The sequence below is a fragment of the Calliopsis andreniformis genome, chromosome 8 (assembly GCF_051401765.1).
Source record: "Calliopsis andreniformis isolate RMS-2024a chromosome 8, iyCalAndr_principal, whole genome shotgun sequence".
In the NCBI taxonomy this organism is placed as follows: Eukaryota; Metazoa; Arthropoda; class Insecta; order Hymenoptera; family Andrenidae; genus Calliopsis; species Calliopsis andreniformis.
In genome coordinates, this window is record NC_135069.1 from 709,035 (window position 1) to 733,244 (window position 24,210).

General features: G+C 50.6%; 1 protein-coding gene across 4 annotated transcripts in view; it reads left to right on the top strand.

The window, feature by feature from the left end:
• The window catches only part of Dac (dachshund family transcription factor), a 122,625-nt gene that overhangs the window by 24,227 nt on the left and 74,188 nt on the right, over positions 1 to 24,210 (top strand). For 3 of the 4 annotated variants that reach the window (XM_076383251.1, XM_076383254.1, XM_076383253.1), the window contains exon 2: positions 22,640 to 22,788. In XM_076383251.1, the coding sequence (XP_076239366.1) occupies positions 22,640 to 22,788 (149 nt within the window). The remainder of the gene's footprint in view (positions 1 to 22,639; positions 22,789 to 24,210) is intronic. The other variant, XM_076383252.1, reaches the window with a different exon arrangement.

Consider the following 24,210-nt stretch of genomic DNA (forward strand, 5'->3'; position numbering starts at 1 on the left):
ATTATGACTTCTGATTGAGTGGTGGAGCAGCAGAGTTAGGCGGCAACCACGATTCCATTTCGCGCGCGCGGAACGCCGCTCTCCGCGCTAATGTCCCTCCTGGTTTTCCCTTTCGTGCGACCACGCGAGCATCACCGATACCTTTCCCATTGATCGTGGACGAAACAAAGAGGAAGCAGAGCTGCGCGGCGGCTTGGAAGGTGGTTCCATCGAAAGGGAATGCGTTTCCCCCCTCTGGGAAAGTCGAACTTTTCCGTCGCCTCGCGTCGCGTCGCGTCGCGTCGGTTGGAAAGCGAGGATCACATCGTATTTGCGAGTCGCAGGAATCCTGGTGACGAAACGCGAGCAGGAAGGAGGGGGGTATCGTTGACACACGCTACGTGCACGTATATAATAATTAATGGTGCTCTTGCGTAGGTGTGGGAGTTGCGTGTGCTGGCATTCGCAGAGAGAGGGAGGGAGAGAGAGAGAGAACGCGCGACGGATATCTGCGCGCGGGCAAAGATGCGTAATTGCGTTACCCATCGAATTCAGTTATACCGGCATGGCGAGTCTGATGCATAAAATGACGGGGCCAAATCTAGTTATAGTTCGCTTCACAAAGCGAACACGGTCGCGTCGTTAATATCGCACACCGTTCCGAACCAATGTGATATCGTTGCGACGAAATTTCTGTCATCGGTTGGAGGAAGGGGCAGACGAAAAGTCATCGAGAGAAATAGCGAAGCTTTCGGAGAAAGGGAGCGGTCGTGAGCGGCGAGGAAATCGCGCAGCAGACCTTCCTCGAGGCTGGTTGGCACACCCTCGCCCGATACGTCTCGAGCTAATTTTTCCTTGGCTCCTCCGGATATAATACGGCTTCCTCTCTTTTTTTCGTTTATATCCAACTTGTAGCGGGAGCGAAGGGAGCAGAGAGGGCGACGACTAAAGAAGGAGAATGCTGAAAAGCTGAGAGGAAAGAAGAAAGATCGATCTGCTTTTACTCTTATTTTTCCCGGTACTCGCGACTTAATTAATCGCATAACACCGGGCCTAATGAAATCAGAGCTCCTACCCCATCGCCGAGTCCATTCTCGCCCCCTTGCTGCCCACCATCGACGCTACCAGCGAAAAAACGGAAATATTTGCCGGGAATACTTTTCGGCCTCCACCTCCTGGTTCGTGCCTCGGGCTCTCGGAGCCTGCGTCGCTCCCGAGGAGTTCCTTTCAGAATCGATAATTGTTGCCAGTATTCTTGGCGATTGTCTTCATAATTAGAACTCAGAATCAAGCTTTCTCGCGACGATTTCTTCGAAGATCTATGTCGCGTAGCAAAAACGGAGGAATAAGATTGCGGAATGGCGATGATTCGCGAGCACTCGATGCTCGATCGCGGCTCGGCGTTGGAACTTAATCACGGTGGCGACCCTTGTTGCTCTCGTAGCAGGAGAAATCCACGAGGAAGTTGAGGAATGCCGGGTAGTCGGTGAAGCGTGAGGATATCTCGAGTTCCTTCGGGAATCGACGAGGGGGTTCTCTCGATTCGTTTGCCGATTGCTTCGGTGTTTCGCGGCACGGTATCGAGGGCAAAGTAATTTCTTGGACGAGAAGAGAGTATGGATTGCTGAGCGAGACCGTGGCTGCACACCCCTCTCTCCCTTTTTCTCAACCTCTCTTTCTCTCTCGGGTATTAATTAAAATCTCGAGCGTGCCGCCGATTAATCAACGATGCTCGATGCGCCGAACAGCTTCGTAACAGCGATTAATAATGTATACCCTCGGGTTGGCTGCTTCTCGTAAGAAACCGCGACTTCTGACTGGAAATTCTTTGTCCCTTGAACCACCGTCGCTCTCTTTGCTTCGACTACGCTTCGGAGGACACACGAGCAGTTGAGTAAGGCGACAATCCGTTTATGAGTTCCCTTTCGCGTGCCGGTGTCTGGTTCCCAATGAAACCGCCTAATCACGAAATTCATTAAGGGCTCGAGAGGCGATTGGAACGGATCGGAGAGGTCGACTAGCGGCGTTAACGCGCGGGACGACACGCTTTTCGTGCACCTGACTGATTCACACGACTCGTTTAACGATCGGTATTAATTTAACACCTAGCCGTTTAGATGCCAGGTCATTCGACGTGCGTCACGGTACTAGAGAGTTTCATTTAATTAGAAACGAAACGACTTGTGCTAAGAAAGAGGAAATACAAATTAAAACGTGTCTTTTTCAGAAATTCCACATTGACTACGATCTTGCGTTACTGTTGGATATTACAGGTGTTGCGAAAGATCGACAACAGGTGATAAGACCTTTTCGCGTTTCAACGGGAAACGAAGGAACTTTTCATTGATTCTTCATATATTTGCGTTATTTCTTCGCGCGATTTTAGATTAGCCGATTAGTGTCCGATAACGTTCACTTCCGAGTGTTTGCGTACATCCTACCAGCAGGTCGATTGATTCCAGTCAAATAATAATGCACGATAAAGTTCCCCCGTTGCCGCATTGCATGGTCGTTGTCGGCACCTGGACTTTCGCATCGGTTTCTTTCGCTGATTGGTCGAACCAACGTGTTCATTGTCACAAGTTTATCATGTTTGCTGTCTGCATTTTGTTCTATCGTTATTAACTCGAATGAAATGTGCAAAATACATGTCCTGGCAAAGACATTCCGTTTCTACCTCGTACTAATTTCATTCTGTCTGAGAAGTATTATTGGACGAAACAGTCACAAGAAGACATTCATTTTTTCTACAATTTTACTCGTACAATCGGGGATCAGATCTTCCCTTAATTAAGAAGAAGCGAATTGATTTCGAACACGGGTAATGACAGCAAACGTGTGTTTGAAATGTAGTTGGCCATTTAAAACGCGTGTATGGGCTCGTCTGTTGGTGCACGCGTTGACTCTGCGCGCGAGTGCATGCGTGCGTGTCGAGCCGTTAAGGCTGGTTGACTTCTGCTGCACCGTTCGCACCGAGCTACGCAGGGAATGTCATTTCACCGCGTAGCGTGTGCACGCTTTCGCGTAATTGCACCTGCCGCCTTGCTTTTTGTCTTTTTCGCCTGGCAAACTCAGCCGCCACGCGTACGAGCCTAGTTTAGTCGTATGCAAAGTAGAAGAGCCAAGGAGGGCGAACGTAAGTTCGTTTAGAGCAGGAAAAGTGGATGGAAATTGTCACTTAACAACAGAGAGTTGATTCGATCGATCTATTTTTATTGGACGGTGCGAGAGAATTACGAGGGCGCGTTAATCCAGCATTCTGACAGGACTTGTGCGGTCGCGGACACGGACGCGAAGGCCTTTTCCAATGCCGACACGCTGATTGTTCGAATTCAATGCGCAGTGGTATTTGGCAGTTGGCAGTTCAGGAGGTGGGCAGACTGGTGGAATAAGCTGTCAGAGTGGTGTACGCCCGATGAAAACTCTCTGCCAGGGAGGCAACGCTGATTCCCACTCTCGCTTTTTCCATCCCGATTGCTCTTTTTCCTCGACACGCGTTCCCCTCTCTTTCTCCCCCTCTCACTTTGTTCTCATCCTCGTTCCTTCCCTCTCTCGCTATTTCTCGTTTGTATTTTTTCTCCTTTTATTCTCATTTGGATTCGTTTCGACGCTCATTTATCGGGTGACGCGTCGACGACAGGGGAAGTAATAAGCGCGAATTCGAGGCGAAAGCGCGGGTGGCAAGTTGGACACGTGGAAGGGCAATTTTTCACCGAGCTCCAACTTGAAGGTTGCTGCCTCGATCGTGCTTGTTGTCCTCGAGTAACGAGGCGTTCAAGATGTCGTATGAACGTCGCCCAGACACTCATCTAACCATCAAATTAACGACCTTCCGTCGTTTCCATGCAAAAGAAAAGTAACCGAGCCTAGGATTATCGCAGGAGACAAGGGCGGAGTGTATCGTCGGATACACGAGCTGCAGGAGAAGTTTAATTACCGCACTTGAGTAAAGTAATTACAATCAAACACCCTTGTGCGGGTGGTGTTCTGGCCCTGTTCGCGCGTCATAGGAAAGAGGAGTCGAGGGCCAAGGGAGAACGGGATTCGTGGTCTATGATTAGCCAGACGTGACCAACGTCCTCTGTTCTGTGGATCGCGCGGACAGTGTCCACCAGAGAGGAGGATTCTCTCGATTAATTATCCGCCGTCATGTTAGTTAACTCGAGATTCATCGGGAACCCCATGCGCGAGAAGAACCCGATAGTTAAGCGGAATTCGAAGAAGGGACACGATTACAGCGTTACAGCCTGGAACGTACTCATAGACCTTGCGAGGATAACTATACGATCGATATTGTTTCATGCCTGGTGACGTTAGCTGTTGCACGTAAATTATTAGACGTAGAAAACGCGGACATAAATGAAATGTAGAAGCAGGAACATGTCCCAACGTCAGGCGCTTTAATTGCACCGATTTTATTGCCATTGCTGCCGTGAGTTTTCGCAATTATCGTTGTTTCGTTGGCTTCTACCGACACCTCTTCGCCCTACCAACCAGCAGCGTAATCGTAAAAAATGAAATTAATGGATGCGCCAGCTTTGCAATCGTGGTTGTCTGCGCGCGCGCGCGTGAACGCGCTTTGGGTTCCCTTCCTCAAGTACTCGTCGCGTAATTATTATCGTGAAAGAGCGGACCCGCGTTCGGCACGAGCGCGAACACGACCACAGATCAGACAGATAGAGCGTAACCTCGCTTCTTCCCCGCCTCCGCCCCTTTATCTCTCTTTTTCGCTCCTCACTTTTATATCTTTTTTTTCCGTGGACGCGACGAGCGGACGTTCGCACCCTTCCTCTTCTCGCCGAGCAGTGCTCACGCTTTCGCTTTTATTACCAAGTAGTAGTCGGGAATATTCCATAGTCCGCAATTCCAAGGGGTGTATCGCTCGTCGTAAACGCTGCTTCCGATCCAACGGCCGTGTATCTTCCCCGTTCGCGTTGGAAAAACTTCGTTTACCCTCTGAGTTTATCGTCGATTCGTGCAGTTTATGGAATTAATTGCGCACGAATCGTTTCCAACAGCGACAAACTCGTTGTCGTCTCGATAGGTCTGGGTTAGGCGTGGAGCTTCAGGCGTGGAGCTTCAGGTGTGGAGCTTCAGCTGTGGAGGACAGGAAAACTCTTATCTGTCTCTGTCGCTGCTTCCTCAGACAGTGAAGGATCTCAGCTTTACAGTACTTACGAGTCTTTCTTGAAAGAAGTTCCCACATTGCTTCGGCTCTGGATGGAAGGAAATTTGTGTCAGGAGAGTATCGCGACACGAGCCCGCGACTAGCGGCAATAAAGTCGTCGCGTCGGCGTTATATTATTATTAGCGTAAAACGACTTGGCTTACAGGTAATTTAAATCCCATCGAGAAATAAAGGCTCGCCACGTACGTGGGTACGTATGTACGTACGATCAGATTACCGGGCGAAGCGAGGCTGTATTTGCATAAGTCAGCTTGTCAGTCAGACTGCATGGCAACTGCACGACCCTCTTGCCCTCTCTTGCCCCGGAACCAACCCCGTGCTCCGCACCGCGCCGCCAGGAAATGGTCCGACCATTCTGTACGTCGTGCTTTCAAACCGATTTCTCGAATTTGCGTTTCGCTTGACTCTGAAGCTAATCGAAATCTCGCTGCTAGAAGAAATTCTCTTCGAAGATTTCTCGCCTTTGAAATCCATTCCTTGATAGATCCTGTCTCTCGATCACTCGAGAAATGAGTATCGATAAAGAGTCTAGCAGAAGTAAGAAGAAGGTTCGCTAGAGCGCTAGCTGTCGAAGGAGGGTCGCGAAAACGAGCACCGAGCATAGCCGATTAATCATACTTTCGTAGGAATTAGCCATTGGTATACGTATGTATGTGGTGGGTTTATTGCGAGGTCGAAGGGCAGCCCTATTTCCTTCCCCTCTACCTAGAGGGTAGACGGGTGATGCTCGATTTGCTCGTGTGCAGCTTTCGTCCTGGAGGTACACGCGAGCACGCTCTCGCCAGACACGTGAATTACGTAAGGGTACGTCAGCGTGCACAGTCCCGGAGATTACGATATTCTCCGATTGGAGTGGCTTGACACGAGTTCAAGAGGCCGCGCTGACGGCAGCCAAGCACGCACGCATGCACGCACCTGAGCCGAGACTCGTTCGTTTTTACTCGACCTTGCGGAGACTTGCATTTGCGTTCTAGTTTTCTTTTCCGCTTCGCACCAGGTGGACACAACCTGCCACTCTAAGGCGAAGGCGTCTCCTCGTGGTCTTCAATCGCGGAAACTCATTCGTAGTTGAACCTGTGGATAATAGCACGGCTGGGTCAGGAAAAATGAAAAGAGGTCGTGCCTCGAGAATAGCGTCACGCCACTAGTGAGACTTTCTTTAACCTTCTATTTTCGGAATCGTTGCGAGCATGCAGCATCGAATCTCGATCACGTACCAGAGTTTGCGTTTTACCATGCGCTTCCGGAATTCTTTGCAAGCAATCGTGCGCTTGTAAGAGGTCGAGGACGGACGCACGAGCTCTGACCAATAACGATGGAACGACTGAATGTCGAGATGGACAGAGGCGAGTCGTGGATGTCCAAGGTACATATTTCTATCGTGGACGTTTCCTCGTTCCTCGTAGTTTCCGCACTGTTTGAACACGAAATGGACAACATATGTAACAGCCTGTGCGCTCGACTGGCCGATCATCGTCACGGGGATTCTGCTCATGCTGGGAGAAAATAAAGCGCGACAGAGAGGAGGAACAGAGATGCTCGTCGGAGATGTTTGCCGAGCCATCCGCGTGATTGCGCGCTCGACGAGCTTCGATCGCCTCTCTTTCTCTCTTTCCTCGTCCCTTGCTCAGATTCGTTCCGTTCTTTCCTCTCGACTTCTTCCCGCCTTCGTGTCTTGTCGTCCCCCATAGCTTCGAGGAAACATTCGCGAGTGGAATTCGTTCGAATTGTTCAGGGTTCAGGGAAACGCGATCGACGGCGTGGCGCGGCGTGGCTCGGCGCGGCTCGGCGCGGCTCGGCGGTTTGCGGTCGAGGCGCATCGAGATCGACGCTCTTGTACTCTCTCTACCGTACCGTTTAACGTACGACGGTTGTCTACTCTTCGGACATGTTTTGCCATCCATCGAGAGAGTCGCGGACAAGTCGAGTTCTCGTATCAGTCTCGACGAGCCGAGTCAATTCCGGTAGTGGCCTAAATTTCAGGTCTTATCCGGGTCGACAGTTAGACGAAAGCGTGGCAGGTCGAGGGAGCAAGAAGAGAGGATGGGAAGGGAGAGAAGAAACGGAGGGTAGCGGTCGAAGGGAGCGCGAAATCCGGGAAAGTTATCCCGAGATACGACACCAATAACAAAAATCATAAACACTCGGACCGTTGATTAAGTCCTCTCGCGAGGATCTTGAAGGCTCTTTCCCCGTCGAGATGAGGATCGTATCGCAGCGAGGCTACGCAGCGGACCTATCTCCTCGGGTTCATTTCGCGTAATACTCCCGAGACACGAGAGGATGGGTATATGGGAGCGCGCCTCCTCTCGGCTCGCACGTGCTTTCGTCGTATCGGGCTGAACGTCCATCGTGGCTTTACGTCGCTTCGATTGCCGCCGTCTGTAATTCCAGCGTTACGAGCTCGATCGCGTTAATACACCGACTGCTCTTATCTCTTATATCTCTGTTGTCCTCTCCCTCCGCGTAGAACGACAAGCTGGCAGCTCGGTGGCCTATCGATCGCCGCCGCACCGTGCCGGTGGCCAGGCCAGGCCAGGCTGGCGTGTGCCGCAGCCTTTGAGATGTTCGCGGGTGCAAGAGGCGGGCAGAGGTGGGCAGAGGCTCCAGAGTCGGCTTGCAACCCAGAGACACTCGAGCCTGTGTCGAGAGGGCGACTCTCAGGCCAGGCGGTCGTACAACACGGAAACAACGGGGTACATTGTCGCGTAGCGAGCGGTACATTACAACGACACGGTACCCGGAGGACTCTTGTCAGCTTTTCCGTATTCGGTTCTCATGTCGCTCAGGGGCCGGCTTTACCGAGCGTGACGAGATAGGACAGGGGACGAACGGTGGACAAACTTGGAAATATTTGCGACACGGCCAACCCTGGCGTGCATGTGCAAGCGTCCCCGAGACGAGTGGAAGAAGTCCAGGGTACACACACGCATCGGCCAAGCGCAACGAGTTTCGCCACCGCGTACGAGCGATGTGCACGCGCATAACGAATGCAGCCGTACGGTACCGCGTGTCGAGGATAATTACATCGGTCGAAAGAATGATACGGAATTGCGCGCAGCTCGATGCCACCGCCGAGATAACCACCGCGTTGAATTTGTCGGCGTGGAAAAACAACGCCACGGTTCTCCATAGCTTTGTCTTTTTCTTTTTACGTTAGATCCGTCAACGCGTTCCTATCTCTCCCGAAATCGTTCTCATACTCGAACTCCACCTCGTTCTCGAGTTCTCTGGCGTTCGAAGAAGGTTTGCGTGGCTAAATAGCTCTATCTATGGCCCCGAAATGCGACCCTTTTTGGGCTCGCCGCTATCGCGAAGGGCCTGCTGCGTCGTTTTCCAGCGAGTGACAGGCCCGCTGATTGTCTCGAGTCTCGAGTGGCGCCGCGCCGCGCCGCGCCGCGCCGCGCCGGCCTCTTTGGGGGATGCACCCTGGAGACTAGAAGCCTGCTCCTTTTCGAGGACGAAAAGCAGACGTTGAGTGTCGCTACTTCACGATCTCATAGAGAGAACGTAAATAGAACATATGACTTTATAGAAAGTCGTTCGTGCCAGAACATACGAGACGATTGGAGAAACTGATTTGAAGTCGGAGGTACGCGTTCTCGCGAGCGACGCTCCATTTTTAGAACGATACACGGTAGCTTTTCCGGTAGACGGAGCAAGCAGGGCCCAGTGCTCGCGTCTTGCACCGCTCGTTTGCATAGGCATCGCCGCGAATAATAAATAACGAGCTGTGCAAGATAGAAAGAGGAGATGGCGAAGGAGGAGGAGAAGGAAAGAACGAGTGATCGATGTGTGCGTGAGCGTAGGAGAATACAAAGCCATCTCACAATAATGGTGGGACAGCGTAGCGCGCGCGATATCCCGACTCGGTTTCCGTTTAAACAGACCTCTCCGCGTGTAGTCTTCGTCTCTCTCGAGGCGAGCGAGTTCTCAAGGTGCAGGTGTCAACTCCGCCGAGAGCGCTTCCGGACGAGATTTGTGCCATTGCCTTCGAGAACGAACGAGCCGGGCCGTGCAGGTAGGTGGGACAGGTGCGCACTGGTTTCCCTCGAGACTCCTCAACGCGGAAAGATAAAGACCCGTTTCTCTCGTGGCCGCGACGCGATAAAGGAATCACCCGTCGGAAACAATTTTGATCTCTGCGTTACGAAGGATCACTATCAATCCCTTTGTCCTAATTATAATATGCACCTAAACCTACGTGTACTCTCAGCATCGAAGAAGCGGCAATCTTGAAGAAATTGCGAACCTTTCCCTGCTCGAATAGGGACGGGTCTAGCGAAGTGGGTGCTGAAGCACAGTGTCAATACTATCCTCCAGAGAGCGAGTTAACACGGTGGCTTTTAACCTTCCCGGCTCGGAGAGACCGGCTCGATTACCGATCTAGCTTTTACGATTCATAACTCAAATATAGCTAGGCGAAGGTAGAGAGAATCGGGGAGAGGAAGGAAGGAGCGTCCAGACCCCGGACATAAACCGTTTATTTATATGTTCTACATAATGTTAGTTCGTTCGTTCGTTCGCCACCCCACAGAATTTATTTATTACGGGTACGCGATAGCGATGGACTCGAACCGCTTCGAGTTCGATCAACGAACCGACGAGATTGATATGTTTCGAAATGTCGTATCGTGTTCCTCGATTACCTCGCGGGAAACGTGAATTTTTTCGCGGACGGAAGAGCAATCGCGTTGGACGAGCCAAGCATTGTCCTCGGGACGAGCAAGTCGAACGAGGACAACGCGGGTTCGTAGATAGCATTACGCAATGAGATCTAGTTGTCCAGCCAATGGATCCGCATCCTCTGTCGGAGCAGCAGATTCACGCATCGAAGCCGGTTGCGCGCGTGATTCGACCTAACCGTTCCAACGTCGTCTGTCACCGACGACTAACCGTCTCCTCTCGGTTAACGACGTCCACTTAACGCTAATAATTATTTTCATTGGGGGCCTCGTGCACACGGTGCTCCCCCAGCCTACGGGCCAACTTCCTGCACGAACGGATATAAAAATAGAGCCGGTCCGGTACAGCTTGGACATTCTAACTGGGCAGACGCTTCAAACGATTTGTTTTGCTCTCGACGGGAATCGGCTGCCTTCGGGAAACAGTTTGCTCGATTGGAAACCCTGATCGTTGAACGCTTGTGACTTCTCGACCGAGAGAAGTTAGTGTCCAGTGAATTTTTCTAGGATTCGGCGAACGTCAAAGACGACACGTAACACGGTCGACGAAGGTCAAGGGGGGAGAAAAAGAGATCGCGGGGCAAGATCGTAAATTATTTAGGAGCTTGGTCCGAGGTGTCAGACCACGTCGCCTCGATTGGCCCTCGCTGCCCAATCCGGGAGAAAATTAAATAACAACAAAACGATAAAAGACAATTGTTTCTAAGTTTTATGACCCTGGTTCTCTCGCGGCGGCCTGTCCGACAACTCGACGAGACACACTAGGGGCGTTTTATTGCTGCTCGGACTCTCCCGGCCCGCCACCAGCCACCCCTGATCCATGGTCACTTTATTTAGGAGGAAAACGATGGGGTGACTCGACGCCCGCTCGGGATTTTTCCTTCTCGCTTGGACGCGAGAAAACTCTCCTCATTCCACTTTCATTGCAGTATTTTCGGCACAGGGAAAACGTGAAAAATTCCATTTTCTATGTTGAACGTCAGGCAGAGGAGCAAAGCTCCTTCGACTCGGTAGCTACGTGTACTGTACCTATTCGACGGGCTTGATTCTCTCCTTCTCTGCCCTTTCCACCTTTGCTTTCTCTCCTGTAGTCGTCGTTGTGTGCGCGATATACGTAGCCAAGTCTCTCTATCATCGCGGCCGTGGCAATAAGAACGGGCTTACGGTTCTCGCCATATATTGCGGCCACATTTTTATTTTGACACTAATAGCCACGTGGTATCGACCACGAGCATGACTCGAGTTCCTCCGATCGTGCTAATCCCGACTCGATATTGCCCGTATAAATCCCCGAGACTCGCAGGTCGCGCGAGAGCGCCGCGGCCGCACACACACACGAGCATCTGCTCTCAACGCGAGAAGGAGAAGGGCGTAAAGGTTGCTGCGAGAGAGAGATCGCGAACCCAATACGAAGTGGCGCCTAATGCTATCCTGATTTATCGATCCAACCACGCTACCAGCGTCTCTCGTCCAGCGAGAAGAAGCGAAGGAGAGTTGGAATTAGAAGAACCTGTTCCACAAATCAACGCCCTTTCTTCTTTCCCGTTCCTATTGTTCTTTTTCTTTTCACGTGTTCTCGCCGTTCCTCTGCGATGCTCTCTTTGCTATCCGACTATAATTCTTTATTTCCCCGTTCAGTTCGTCTCGGTAACGTTACACTCACGTTTTCGTGACAAGAGGAAGGTGATATTGATCTTTGCGCGATGCTCCACACTTTTTCGCCCCATTCAATCAAACTAACAAATGGTGTTTTCTTTTCTGTTTCAGGTATGTATCGGATTGAATTCGGTCTTCTGCCAATCCAAGGGCTACGTTTCGAGAACACAGGGCGCATTTTGCAAGGAAAAGTTTGTTAATTGGGCGAGTGTCTGGTAAGCGATTTTCTACGATGACCATTAATCGCGTTAAGATCGAACGTGCGAGCTGGAGACAAGCTCGCGAGTCGCGAAGGACAATGAACCGCGAAACGAAGGTACAGGAGGAGAGAACGGTAGCGATCGTGATGCGAGGACAGCGTGTTTCACGCATCCAATCATCTACATTGTTCCACAAGACAGGGCTAGGGCCCGGGTCAGCCTCGTATAAGGGAACGAACCGAGACAAACGGGGGAATCGTAGACGCAGCAACAGGGACAGAAACGAAAGTTTACTGCTTCATAACCGACCCCGGCACGGACAATCGCCCGTTATGATTTCGGCTGCTATTTTGACTGCTCTGATCGCGGTGGGTGGGCCAGTAACAGAACGCTACCAGAAATATACTCCATCGTAAAGCGCGACCCTACCTCGTGGCCATGATCACTGCCGGCTAGCTTTCGTCTCTTCCATTCCCTGCTCGCGTTACTGGACTTGGTCCTCCAGGAAAAATAGACGGGCCACGCACACGAATTACATAGTTCACGGATCGATGGATAAGCTCCCTAGAGGATATACCAACCCCCTCCGTTTCTCTAATAAATTTGTCCGAAGCAGACTCGAAATCGTTGCGTAATAAGTATTGATCTTCCGCGTAGCAAACAGACGATGAGAGTGTCTTCCTGCGGAGTATCGTAGGGTTCGTTTCCATCGCAGTTCAGACTCACGTTGCACAGGTTGACCCTTCGTTTACTCGCTGCAATTCAGAAGAAACGAATGGCCGGTTAGCGTCGACGTTTAACCCCGCTTGTCAATTTTCTGCTATACCGTTTGCGTTGAGGTGGTTAAAGTAGCGGTCTCAGGGCAAAGATGGCCGGATCCACGCGTGCTAAATCATCGGTTAACGTTCGCGCGTAATGCCGTCGCGAGGGCTAGTGACACGACTGGACCATAAGCGATGGAGGCTGAGTAACCAGCTTTTCTAGCCGCTAGCAATTACCGACAACTGTCCTTTGGTTCTTTTCTCGCTTCCTGAATTTGCAGAACTCTAAGAAAGTATCGGGTGGGCTCGGAAGACACCGAAGAAAGCCCCGAAGAAGTCATCTTCGATGCTGCAGTCTACTTGTAACGAAATAGTTGTTGCGTGTCGAACACGGGAACAGCTATTAAGGTGGAAAGAAAGGGGAAAAGATTGCTCCGTGGGGCAAGGGAGGATAGGGTTCGAGGGCGACCGATACCCTGAGGAGGCACCGAGGAAATAATATTAACATAAGCTTTATCTAAATGTTAATACGAGGCGTTCGCCGACGTTGAACGTTACGCGCGGAATTTCCAGAGTGTCGCGAGAGGATTGGGGTCGCGCAACAGACTTTTCTCTCCACCGTTCGTTTCGTCCGAGCGTTCCTCCCCCAGTTCACTGTTCCCGAGGGTTGGATATGCGACTTTGCCGCGGGCTTCGAAAACGAACGCTTAAAAATGTAATAGCGAGGAGCCCCGGAATCGTCGGACGCGAAAACGACGCCAAGCCTCTTTATTTTCCCCATTATTCAAATATAAATGTAAATGTTGATACAAACGGATAGGTAAATGGAAAGAGAGAATTCAATTGTTCGACGCTGAACGCCGCTCTGCACCGACATCAGGGAGGCGCCTCGCGCAAAATTAGTTTATAAGGAAGCGAGCACAGGCACGGGGGTAAAAAATATACGGCCAGAGAGGGAGAAAGAGAGGAAACGAAAGAGAGAACGAAACGGGGCAGAGGGGATGAACCTGTGTAGAGCTAAAGGGACGAGAAGGCTTCGATAGAATCCTCGTCAGAGGATTTCCTGGGCTGGCATAGCCCACCCGACAATTCGAGTATCCGTTTTTCAAGTATTTCCAAAGCCATTCATGGATCACTTTTTCCCTAGTGTTCATTCATAAATACATAGTGACAAATATTTGGAAAATATATCGGTGAATTCAGGTCTATCGTCGGCGGACGCATTCCACGAGACTCTTGGCAGGAAAGAGGGTGGCGATATATCGCTTCATGTACGCGCGGTTCTCGTATTACCCCCGACGTGCATTGTTCTCGCCCTTCGACCCGGTATTGTGCTACGGTCGCGTAGTTCGTGGAACAGGACGAGTTGGGGTTGCACCGATGCAGGGTGCATATGCGCTGATAGCTCGTAATGCCATCTCTAATTCCATGCAAGAGCCGATTTGATTTTGGCATTAAGATAAAGCGACTCTGTCCTCTCTCTCTCTCTCTCTCTCTCTCTCTCTCTCTCTCTCTCTCTCTCTCTCTCTCTCTCTCTCTCTCTCTCTCTGACCCTTCCCCTTCTCTCTTGGTCCCTTTGCATTTCCCTCGACGAGGTCTCATCCCTAGCACCCTCTGCCTCGCTCTATTCCTATATCGACGATCACTTTCGGAACTCGGAATAATACGAGGGATGAATCCAAAGTTGAAAGGCGATATCGGTGCCTGCAATAACTGCGTTACCGCTTAACCCCATCGAGAGCAGCATGTGCCACCCCGCGATACGTACAGAGATCTTGTCGATGATCAGCATGTGGGTGGACGATCGCGAAAAGTCGCGCGACGAAAGCCTTCGAAGGGCCAAAAGAAAAAGAAGTAGATAGTCTGTACATCGAGGCAGGTAATCGAATCGACGACTCGTTTCGAAGGATGACGAAGCGTTCGGCTAATCCTGCTCGATCGCGTGCTTTGAGAGGGCGCGAAAATCCTTCGCGCGATCGCGCTCCAGACGATCCCCTTTTCCGCTTGATCTCCCTGAAACACGGCGATGTTCCTCGCGTGATCAACCGCAAACGGAACTCGCGAGCATTGCGTCGGATTCGTTGGCCAAGCGAACGCCTCGAGTTCATACCTGACGGACCGCTGTCCCTCCTCCGGCATTCATTCACGCTCGATTTTCACTGGCGATCCGTCAGCTTGGGAGGAATCGTCGATCTGATAGGGTGCCTGGAGGAACTGAGGAAAGAAAGCAGCGGGGCGGATTGTTAGAGGTCGCGTCGACGTGGTTGTCGGCGTGGTTGTCGGCGTGGTTGTCGGCGTGGTTGTCGGCGTGGTGTGGTAGCTCGGGTGTGTCGGCGTGGTCGCGACCGCAGAGGTATCGGAGTGTGGCATGGCACGGGTCAACCGCAAACCGACAACGTCCACGCGCTCTCCCGCTTCTCTCTCTCGGCTGTCCGCGTTCTGTGGCTCCTTCGATGGAACTCGGAGAGTCGGGTCAGCATGCACGCGTGCGGCTCTGCGCGTCACCGTAATCCCAATACCTCCGCAATAACCGGCAGCCTCGAAATCAAAGGATCGGAGAATAAGACAGAGGAACAGAGGAGCTCTGTTAACTTGACCAAAGGGTAGACCGCGGTATCCCGCGACTGGATCGTCGTTGGAATCAGCAACCGGTTTGCTGCGTCGCGAATTTCGTCGGTCTGGCAACAGCATGGTGTTCAGGCGGAAACGCGCAGCAGGTGCAACGCGGTAATTGCAAACGTTTGATATTTAATTATAATTTAGCTGGCTGCACGGAGAAGCGGTCTCTGTCGCCAGCCGAAACCCTCTCGTCGTTCGATGAGCTCGAAGAGATCCTCTTGGAAACAAAATAATTCCCTAATTATTCTTCCCTAGGTCAGCGACGTCGCGGCCTGGCTAAGTTACAGCCCTCCCCTTAATTACCTTATTATTATTGGGTTGGTTGCTGCGCGTTGAGTGTCACTTCTATTAATCAGGACTTGATGAGGTGTGCAAAATTACTTTTTTACATGTTCGGGTCCCCACCGTTTTAGCATTCTCATTGGTCGTAGGTTTCTTCCACGTCCTCTTTCAGCAGATACTCAGTGAGAGTTTTAATTAGATTTAATCTGAGAACTGTTCGACCCGAATTTCAAAGCAGCCCAGCTACAGGACGATCCTTGCGAAGGAGGAGTGCAGGTCTTCGGAGGTCGCAGCGAATTCCTCCTTTTAACGACTCAATAAGAGAGCCTGAGAACGCGAAGGTGCTCGATCGCGAGAGGATGGACGATTTGAGGGCCGCTCCCGACAAGACTCGAGATGCCTCTCGAGTCGTAAGTCGGCGTGAGTTTATGTATCGCGCGGGACCCCCGTACCCCCGTTGTCGGCTCGTCCCGCTTATTATTTCGATCGGACGAGCGTGGCTCGTTGGACGTGTGTGTAGCTGCAACGCGCTCGTAAAAGACCGACTAGGCCGTCGAGACCCAGGGAAGCCGAGTAAAAGAAACTGCGCGAGATACGCCACACGGCGGCTTTATTATTTATTCCGTCGTAAGTCGTAAAAGGGCTGGGGTGCGGATTTATCGTAGAAATATTGAAATGAGAAACACTGCTTTCGGCGTTCTCCCGTGCAGGAGCAAGAGAGAGACGTTTGTTTCCCGCGTTCACCGACAAAAAGCTGACCACCGCCAACGCTTTACGAGTCGATATATTTTATTCGGACGGGTCGCCTCTTGCCAGCACCCATTCCGTCTGCAGGATCGCGAGTAGAGACGAGGCGGCGAGGTGTAGGGACTTTGACTCGCGAGCGAATTCCCGAAATCAAAGTTTCGCAATCGACGCGTCGAGTCCTTCCTCCCTCCTTCTTGGATAATCCGCGGTCCAAATTGGCAGGATTACTCGTTCGGAAGACTGGGCCACGTCCTCGAGATTGCCAGGATTACGTGGCTGTAACGCGCGTTCAGCGCGTTCAGCGCGTTTTGCCACGCGCAAATACAGGTATTATCGAGCATTACTCTCAGGATATATCGCGAGCGTAAAGGAACGTCGTAAAACACGTTGTCTTTACGAATTTCCCAGCAGATCTAGTCGTCTTCGACTCTCCTCTCAACTATTCTACGAGACAGGCGCGAACAGCTTCGGAAAAAATATTGCTTCGTCAGTGGCTAACCCCCGAGACATCTGCCTCGTGCGCTTACACGCTTCCTATCCGGATTAATCGCGCATCTGCGCGGTAGTAGCCTCCGTTCGCCTTCGTCGATCGACCAGCTGATTAACCCTCGCGAACCAGCCACGAATTTCAAGGGACTAACGCTTACGTTAGGTGGGCAAGAAAAAATGGAACGCGTCGAGTCAGGTGTCGCGACAATTTCCGTAATTTTATCACGGAGCGATCCCTCCGCGAGCTTTTCCATCGTGCCTGGAGGCTAATAAGCGGCTGGAAACATAAATAAGTGAGCTACTGGTGAAATCGTAATGCTCCCCCAACGCGGCGTAGCACCGAAATTAAAATTAGCCTCGAAGATACTTCGAATGGGTGGGATGGAGACGGAGAGAATAAGTCAGAAGGAGCAAGAGAGAAGGTGAGACAGGAGAGAGAGAGAAATGCTCATCCCCGAATACGAATATTATGCAAAGCCACGAGCAATAAAAATAACGTATTGCGACCGAGAGAAGCATAAGTTTTAATCCAATATGACTAAGATAAGTCTCGACCCTACCTCCGACTCGGAAGAGAAAGATTTCTTTTGTGTAACGCACCCCAACTTTACATCGTGGTTATTAGAAAATGCTCTCTCTCCCGATGGGGACCGCTTTTTCTCTTTCCTTTCTCTCTCCCTCGTTGCCCCACCTCTCTTTTCCTCATTCGTAATAGAGCTACATAAAAATAACAAGATATTCAAGTCCGTTGTTCTAAATACCCATGTCGATATATCGAAATCTAAAGAAAGCTGCAGGCGTCTCGAATTTAGATTAGTTCCCTCGAGTGTGTCATACGTTCCCACGTAAGGAATGCGACAGGAAAGGGCAGAGGGAGGGGTGGCTTTGCCATCAGATTCTTTGTTTCTCGGCGGAGGAAGGAGAGGAAGCGTGAAAAGGAATAATGTCGAGAGGGATCGTGAGTCGCAGGAAGGGGGTGGGGGTTGGTCGTACGCATCCAGACCCTCGCACGTTCTTTTCCACTCTGGGCGCGAAATCGGACAAATCCAATCTGACTGACGGGATTGCCGCGATTCACGGGGCAGGGAGAATGGCTTGCGCTGGGATTCGCGTCAGTGAAAAGGAAATAATAACGGAGAGAAAGAGAGAAACGAGGCAAGATCGGCGCGGCGGGAGCCCTCGTAAAAATTTATAATTTGGAAAATGCCGCTCGCCGGTGGTGGATTTGAGCTCAGCAATCGAGTTTATAAAGCGAGAAATCGAAAGGCCAAGGCTCGATCTCGGCGAGGAAAAAAGGGAGAGAGATTCGGTGGTGGCAGTGGCGACGATAACGTCGGAAGACTTTTGACGAAAATTGAAGTCGTTGTTATGACGGGAATTGCGCGCGACGACGTTTTACGGTGGGGACATTCCCGTCGACGCTCGCAACTTTTTCGAAAAAGATATCTGGGGTGTCAAGGGAGGGAAACGGAGAGACAGGGAGAAGGAGAAGGACGGAGGGAATTGTTGGAAGAGACGAGAGAGGTCCAGCCGAGGTAGAAGAGGGACGAGACGATAATGGTGTCGCCGATGGCCAGAAAACCCGGCGAAAGACGTAAAGGCGTAACTGACAATTAGAAGCCGAGCCACGAGCGCTCGTATTATTCGTTATATGTATGTATATCGTTTTACGACTTTACGTTCGCCGCGAGCCGCGCCGCGTAAAGCGGTTTATAGTTTTTTTGATTGCCAAAGGGTACAACGCGTTACAAGTGGACTCTATCGTACAAGGAGGAAAATCTGTATCATTTCGATGGACGAGGCGTCACGCGATCCTCAGCCGTGCGAAACATTACGTATCGAGGTAGGGGAAAACGATTATCGAGATGAAATCCAACCGTGTTGGTGTAGACGTTTCAAGTATCTCTGGCTACTGCTTTCAGCCTTGTCACGCTACGTAGTTAAAAAGGATGAAGCGTAACAAGTAGCAAATGAAATTTCGCTGGAGCTTTGATTCGGAATGTTATCAATTTCCTGACAATTAGAATTACCCGGATATGGTTAGAAGCTAGTTCCTACGAGTCACGATTTCTGCGGTGAAATAAGAATACGGAATCGCTTAGTTTGCAGGCCGAGGGCAATGATACGATCAACTTCGTTTACATTCGTGTTCTTGCCACTTCGCTGTAGGTCTGCGAGAATGAGTAATCACAAATCCGCTACTGCAATGGTGTACCAAAGAAAGTACAAAGTGTTTTTCCTTATCGCGTCGGTATCTCTGTTTTATTCTGAGAAATCTTCTGATTTTATGCAACAGAAATCGAGGGTATAATTTCTCTTCGCTCAAGCAGAATACCGTAGGACACAGTCGGCTACTTTCTGAACCTTTTTTTCTATGATTCGAGAATGCAAGGAATTGACATAAATGATTCAGCGTTGAAGGCGCGAGCTGCATTCGTTCTCAGTTATTTGCCTCGCGTTCGGAGGTTCCCGCGTTTTCGGTAGAATGTTTGAACGGCGCAGAACGGTAGCAGGATGCGATAACAGCCGAACGTCGTAATTCAAAGATAGCGTGTTGTTTAACGGGCAACAGTGGTTCCTTTGTCGAGGCGAACGGTGAGCTCGTGAAACGATCTCGTTTACAAATTCCACGGTACTTGTAGGCACTTCTGAGCCAGGGAAAACCGGAAGTACGAAAGTCAAGATAGAGAAACGATCGTCAGGAGGAGAGTTTTTAAACTGGAGTTGTCGATCGGATCCTGGCGAGAGTGTAGACGCGCGACAACTGCTGCAACAACATCAGAGAGCATTTAATCCGGAATGCCGAATACGAGAGAGCATATCGTATTGGCGGCAGCCCCGAGCGATAGATTTGGCCAGTGCGCGAAAACGGGGTTGCAACCCTCTGCTCGAAGTGCACCCTATCCCTCGTCGGGCCATTAATAATATACCCATATTGGACACAATTCACCTTGAAATTAACCGGCAGTCGATTGGTAAGCCTGGGCAAATTGACTTCGAAATTGACAATTTATGGTCACTCGCTTTCTCTGTCGGGTTTCTCCTCTCCTCTCCTCGAGACATCGACAGATATTTTTCTTTCGAATCGAACGTTTCAGCAATCGAGGTTCCGCCTGAGCGACTCAGAGGACAGAATCCTGAAACGGTCCATCGCGAGCAAAGACAGGTTGCATCTTTTCAGCTTCTTTCAGCTCCTTTTCAGCATTTGCAGTTATTTCGATGCGTTCTCGAGTCGTCCGTTGAACGGCCGCTGCACTGGTGCAACGATCATTAAGGCGGGGAATGATCGGATCGAAGCACAGCACCTGGCGCGATCATCGCGAATCCCACACGCGATATCCAACCGGACGCGAATTCAGTGCAACGCGAAACATAGTCAGGATCTAATCGATCGATCTAGGGCGTGTCGCCTATCTAGCTCACTCGATCGATGGATTGTAGAATTCGTAGATGATCAGCGATAGCGAAGCGTGATCTTCGTAACGGGCACCGGTATCCACGAGGAACCGAATCCTTCTATTCGATGCGTAAAGGAATGCATACGCGCATAAGAAACGTAGAGACAATATGGCGCAGTAATATTAAAAAAACAGTAGAAACTGGCGACCAATTGATTGAGCTAGATAAATGACAGAGTGAACTCAGCAACTGGCGAGCAAAACGTACTTAATAGAATTTTTCGTGGTAACCGAGCAATATGTAATTCCGCGACCACTAAGCTGTCCGATCAATGTTCCACTCTACTGCTCTGTCGTATTACGCGTTCGATTGAAACTTCCACGAATTGGAGTGCCTGTTCCAGCCAAACCCAGTCGCCGACACGATTATGCGTTTCTGAGGAGTTTCGTTTCTTGTTGCAACTGTACATGCATTGGCTGGCAATTCGTTATCGATAAGTATCTAGATTCCTGTGGCGGTACAGTAAAAGAAGTTGGCGCCAAACGGCTGTAATCAATGGGTGTTCAAGTACCCTGTCTGGGTTCTTCGGCAATCGATCGGAGAAACTAATTGTATCGAACTGAAATGAAATGTGGCGGCTAAAGACCTGATCGTTGTCGCTCTCCCGTTTTATTTCTTTCCGAAAAATTTTGTAACACGGTGAATAGGCTTTCGTAATGGTTTTGAAATGTTTGAAATGAAAGTGGTAGATGGATGGTGGTGCTCGAGCAAAGCTCACGTATAACAGAGCGCAATGAAAAATGAAAAGTACGCTCTGATCGCATCCACGAGTTTTGCGTTTACTCGACTTGGCTAGATTAAAGGAAGCCGCTGATATCGGTCGGTCCCGTGTCAGGGCTTTTCTTATTTTCACGGGTAGACTCGTACGCAAACAAGTACGTATTATGCGGGTCTAAGCGGTTGAGAGTGCGTTCTTGTTTTCGGTGTAACCCGAAGCTAAGCGGTTTAAGAGATCAACGCCGTATAAACCGGCCGTCTGAGAATCGTCTGGAGATCTCGTGCGTGAGAGAAGGCGGAGGAAAAGAGAACCGAGCCGTGGAGAGATAGAAAGAGGAGAGAGAGGCGGGGGAGAGAGAAAGAGAGAGAGAAGGAGAGAGATGCGCCAGGAGAATGAGGAACGAGAAAAAGGAGAGAGTGGGAGGGCGCCTAAGGAACGAAGAGCGAGAGATGAAGAGACCTGTAAACGGAGAGAGTTAAAAGCACGGCGGGATAAGAATGAGCAGAAGAGGAGGGGATGTAGAGTTAAACGAAGGATGAGGAAGACTCTGGGCAACGAGGAGGCAAAGCAAGAGGGCAGACAGAAAGACGGGATGAAAAATTAGATTTACAAATCTGTCCTGACTACTATGAGATTGCTCGCTTACCAGCCAGAGATGCTCAACCTCCTAAGCATCGATAGAACTTTCCTCTCCCGTGGAGATTCAATTCTTCCTAGCATTCATCTTGTCGTATCGTTCATTCGGTCGATCCATCGATAATCGTACGTGAAACGACTACTCCCCACTAATAGTCTAAACGCGCGAGCAAAAAATAGGATTAATTGAAAAGATACTGGGAAGTGAAATCGAAAGAGATGTTAAAATAATTGATGAAAGCAGCGTCAAGTTGAGAGACACTGAGAGCATGCAGGCACTGCATCGGGAGCGAAAGAGAGGATCCTGCCGCGGGAACAACGAGTCTCAGGCATTTCCTCGGCGAGAGCAAAAGCTTGAATCACGCGGGTAAGCGTATGTACACATCGCGCGGCGTGTGTCCGTGCTCTCGGGGCTTCCATAAGCGCCTCTCCGGCGCCTGCCGCTCATGAAAAACGAGCGTTCTTGCCAACCACAGAGCGTCGTCTCCGACACGCTCTCGAAGCTCGCGACAAACCGCTTCGGGCTGGACGCCTTCCGCGAGAGGCCTGGACTCGATCCTTGCATCGGCCTTGATCGTCTCCTCCCCCGACGAGCGCAATTTCGGTGGCGATCGCAGCATTCCACGCAGTTCGGGACTCGCGAACGATAAAGCTCTCTCGCAGCGATAACTTATGCAAATGCAGTCTATTTGGCCCCCTTTGTTGCCCCACGCGTGTCTTTATCTTCCCTTTTATTAGGTTTATCGCGGCAGCGTCACTACGTATTAGCCGGTATCTCGTAGCTTGTGGCACTTTCGCTCGCGACGAGCAGCGCTACGCGATCGTGAATTTTGCTTACCTTTTGCTATCCCAGAACCAGTTCTCGAAACGTACATGCTCGATAGATAGACTAATCAATAAGCCCAAGGCGGCTACAACTCGGTCGCCGAGGGTTTCCTCTCTTCCTTTCAACCCCCTTATCCTTGCATCGACAGATCCTGACATGAAATGTAAAAGGGCGAAACGACAGTCGATCCGATCGGTTCGCGGAGAAAGGCCCTGAAAGTGTTTTGCTCTGAAAATGTTTATACAGTAGATATTAGAGTAGAAAGAGGAAACAGGTCTTTCTTCGCGTCCCGAATGGACCACTTACGACGTGCGTCGTAAGCACGCAGATCGGGGTAAGACGTTACCTCGATGACAGGTGTCTCTAACCACAGTAACTCTCTACCACTGTACAGCTCCAGGCCAGGAAGACCACCGAAGAGAGCCTCAGTCGGCCTGAGCCTCGCAGCTAGCCACCTGGCCGCGGCGACCGGTCACCACCCTCAGCACTCGCTCAAGAAGCACAGAATGGACAACGGGGATTACTACGAGAACGGACATTTGGGTAAGTGTATTTTCTTCCTCGTAAGCATACTCGTTCCGATCGATCGACCATCTGCCGATTACAGTTACGATCGCGCGACCGACTTCTCGACCATTTGCATCCTCGTGTCCCGTATCCAAAATGTTCGTGTTCTATGGTGTACCCTGAAGCTTCTCGCGTGCCAAAAATGGTCACTTTCGCGATTTTTATTATACATTCTATTTCGAAAAGGTCTAAAGAGGACGAGGGCAGGTAATTCTTTTGCCAAGTGTGTGCCCGCAGTCCTGATACCAGAGGCACGCACTTGATTATTCCCATCCGTATGCGCGTCGGGTCACAGTGACCCCACCGATCAATTAATTAGGGGAATCAAACACACTTGGAGTGAACAAATTAACTGCAACTGCACCGTCGTGTTGTGGCCTGTGGTGGCGGTTCTCGATACCCAGAATATCGGTGCATCGAAGCAGCCGCGCGCCTCTGTCGTCTCGGATCCTTCGCCCTCGCCTCCCTAAATCTTTGAAATACGGTCTAATCGTAGTGCCCTTCGATCGATAAACCACGCTTCCAGCGAAATAGGAGACATTCAGTAGGGGAAAATAGCAAAATCGCGTCCACGATCGCCAGTTCGGAAATTGGTTAAGCAAATAATCGCGAACATGCCGGCCGTTCAATTTTACGGGCAAATACGTTTGACGGTGCAACGTTAATGAATTAATGCCGCGCGGACGAGCGCGGGTAACACTGGCGCCCGCGCGCGTTCTAACTTTCAGTCAGGGTAAACGTTGAAACGGCGAGCAATTAATTACGAGCCCGCGGTAATTGTATAATTGTTTTACGATTCGATCCTCGTGCTGGGTATGACGACTGATTGCTGCCGCCCCTGATTTCGCTCTTTGAATATTTCGCTGTAAGTCTCTCAATAATTCCCTTCATTTCGAAAATTTATTAAATGAGTTCTCGAGAGCAAAATAATAGGAGATTTTCGTGAAAGAGGCAGATTTTGTAAGTGTTGTCACTATGAAAGTTCTAGCGATTGAAGCAACGAAGAATGAAAGAGAAACGACAGTGGAAGGGAAAGAGGGAAGCTGCGCGCGTCCGCGAGTTTTTTTCAATTTGGACCGGTAGACGAACGGCACTTGCCATAACGCAATTAATAAACTCAACGAGCGAGATCCGATCCCGATAGCGGCGGCGTAACATCCATTCGGGACGTAGCGGACGCACAATGGCCCAGGCACAATAGCCGTGTGTATACGTGCACGCAGCGGTGCGCGGACGCCCGATACGCATCTATGTTGTCTCTACGAAATTAAAACCGATGAGAAAAATAAATAGCCCAGGGGAGAGAGAGAGAGAGGCGAATGGAGGGTGGAAGGTGCGCGGGGTTGCTTAGCTTAACGGCGTGTGCGCGCCCCGTGCACCCATCTCGATGGGAAGCCG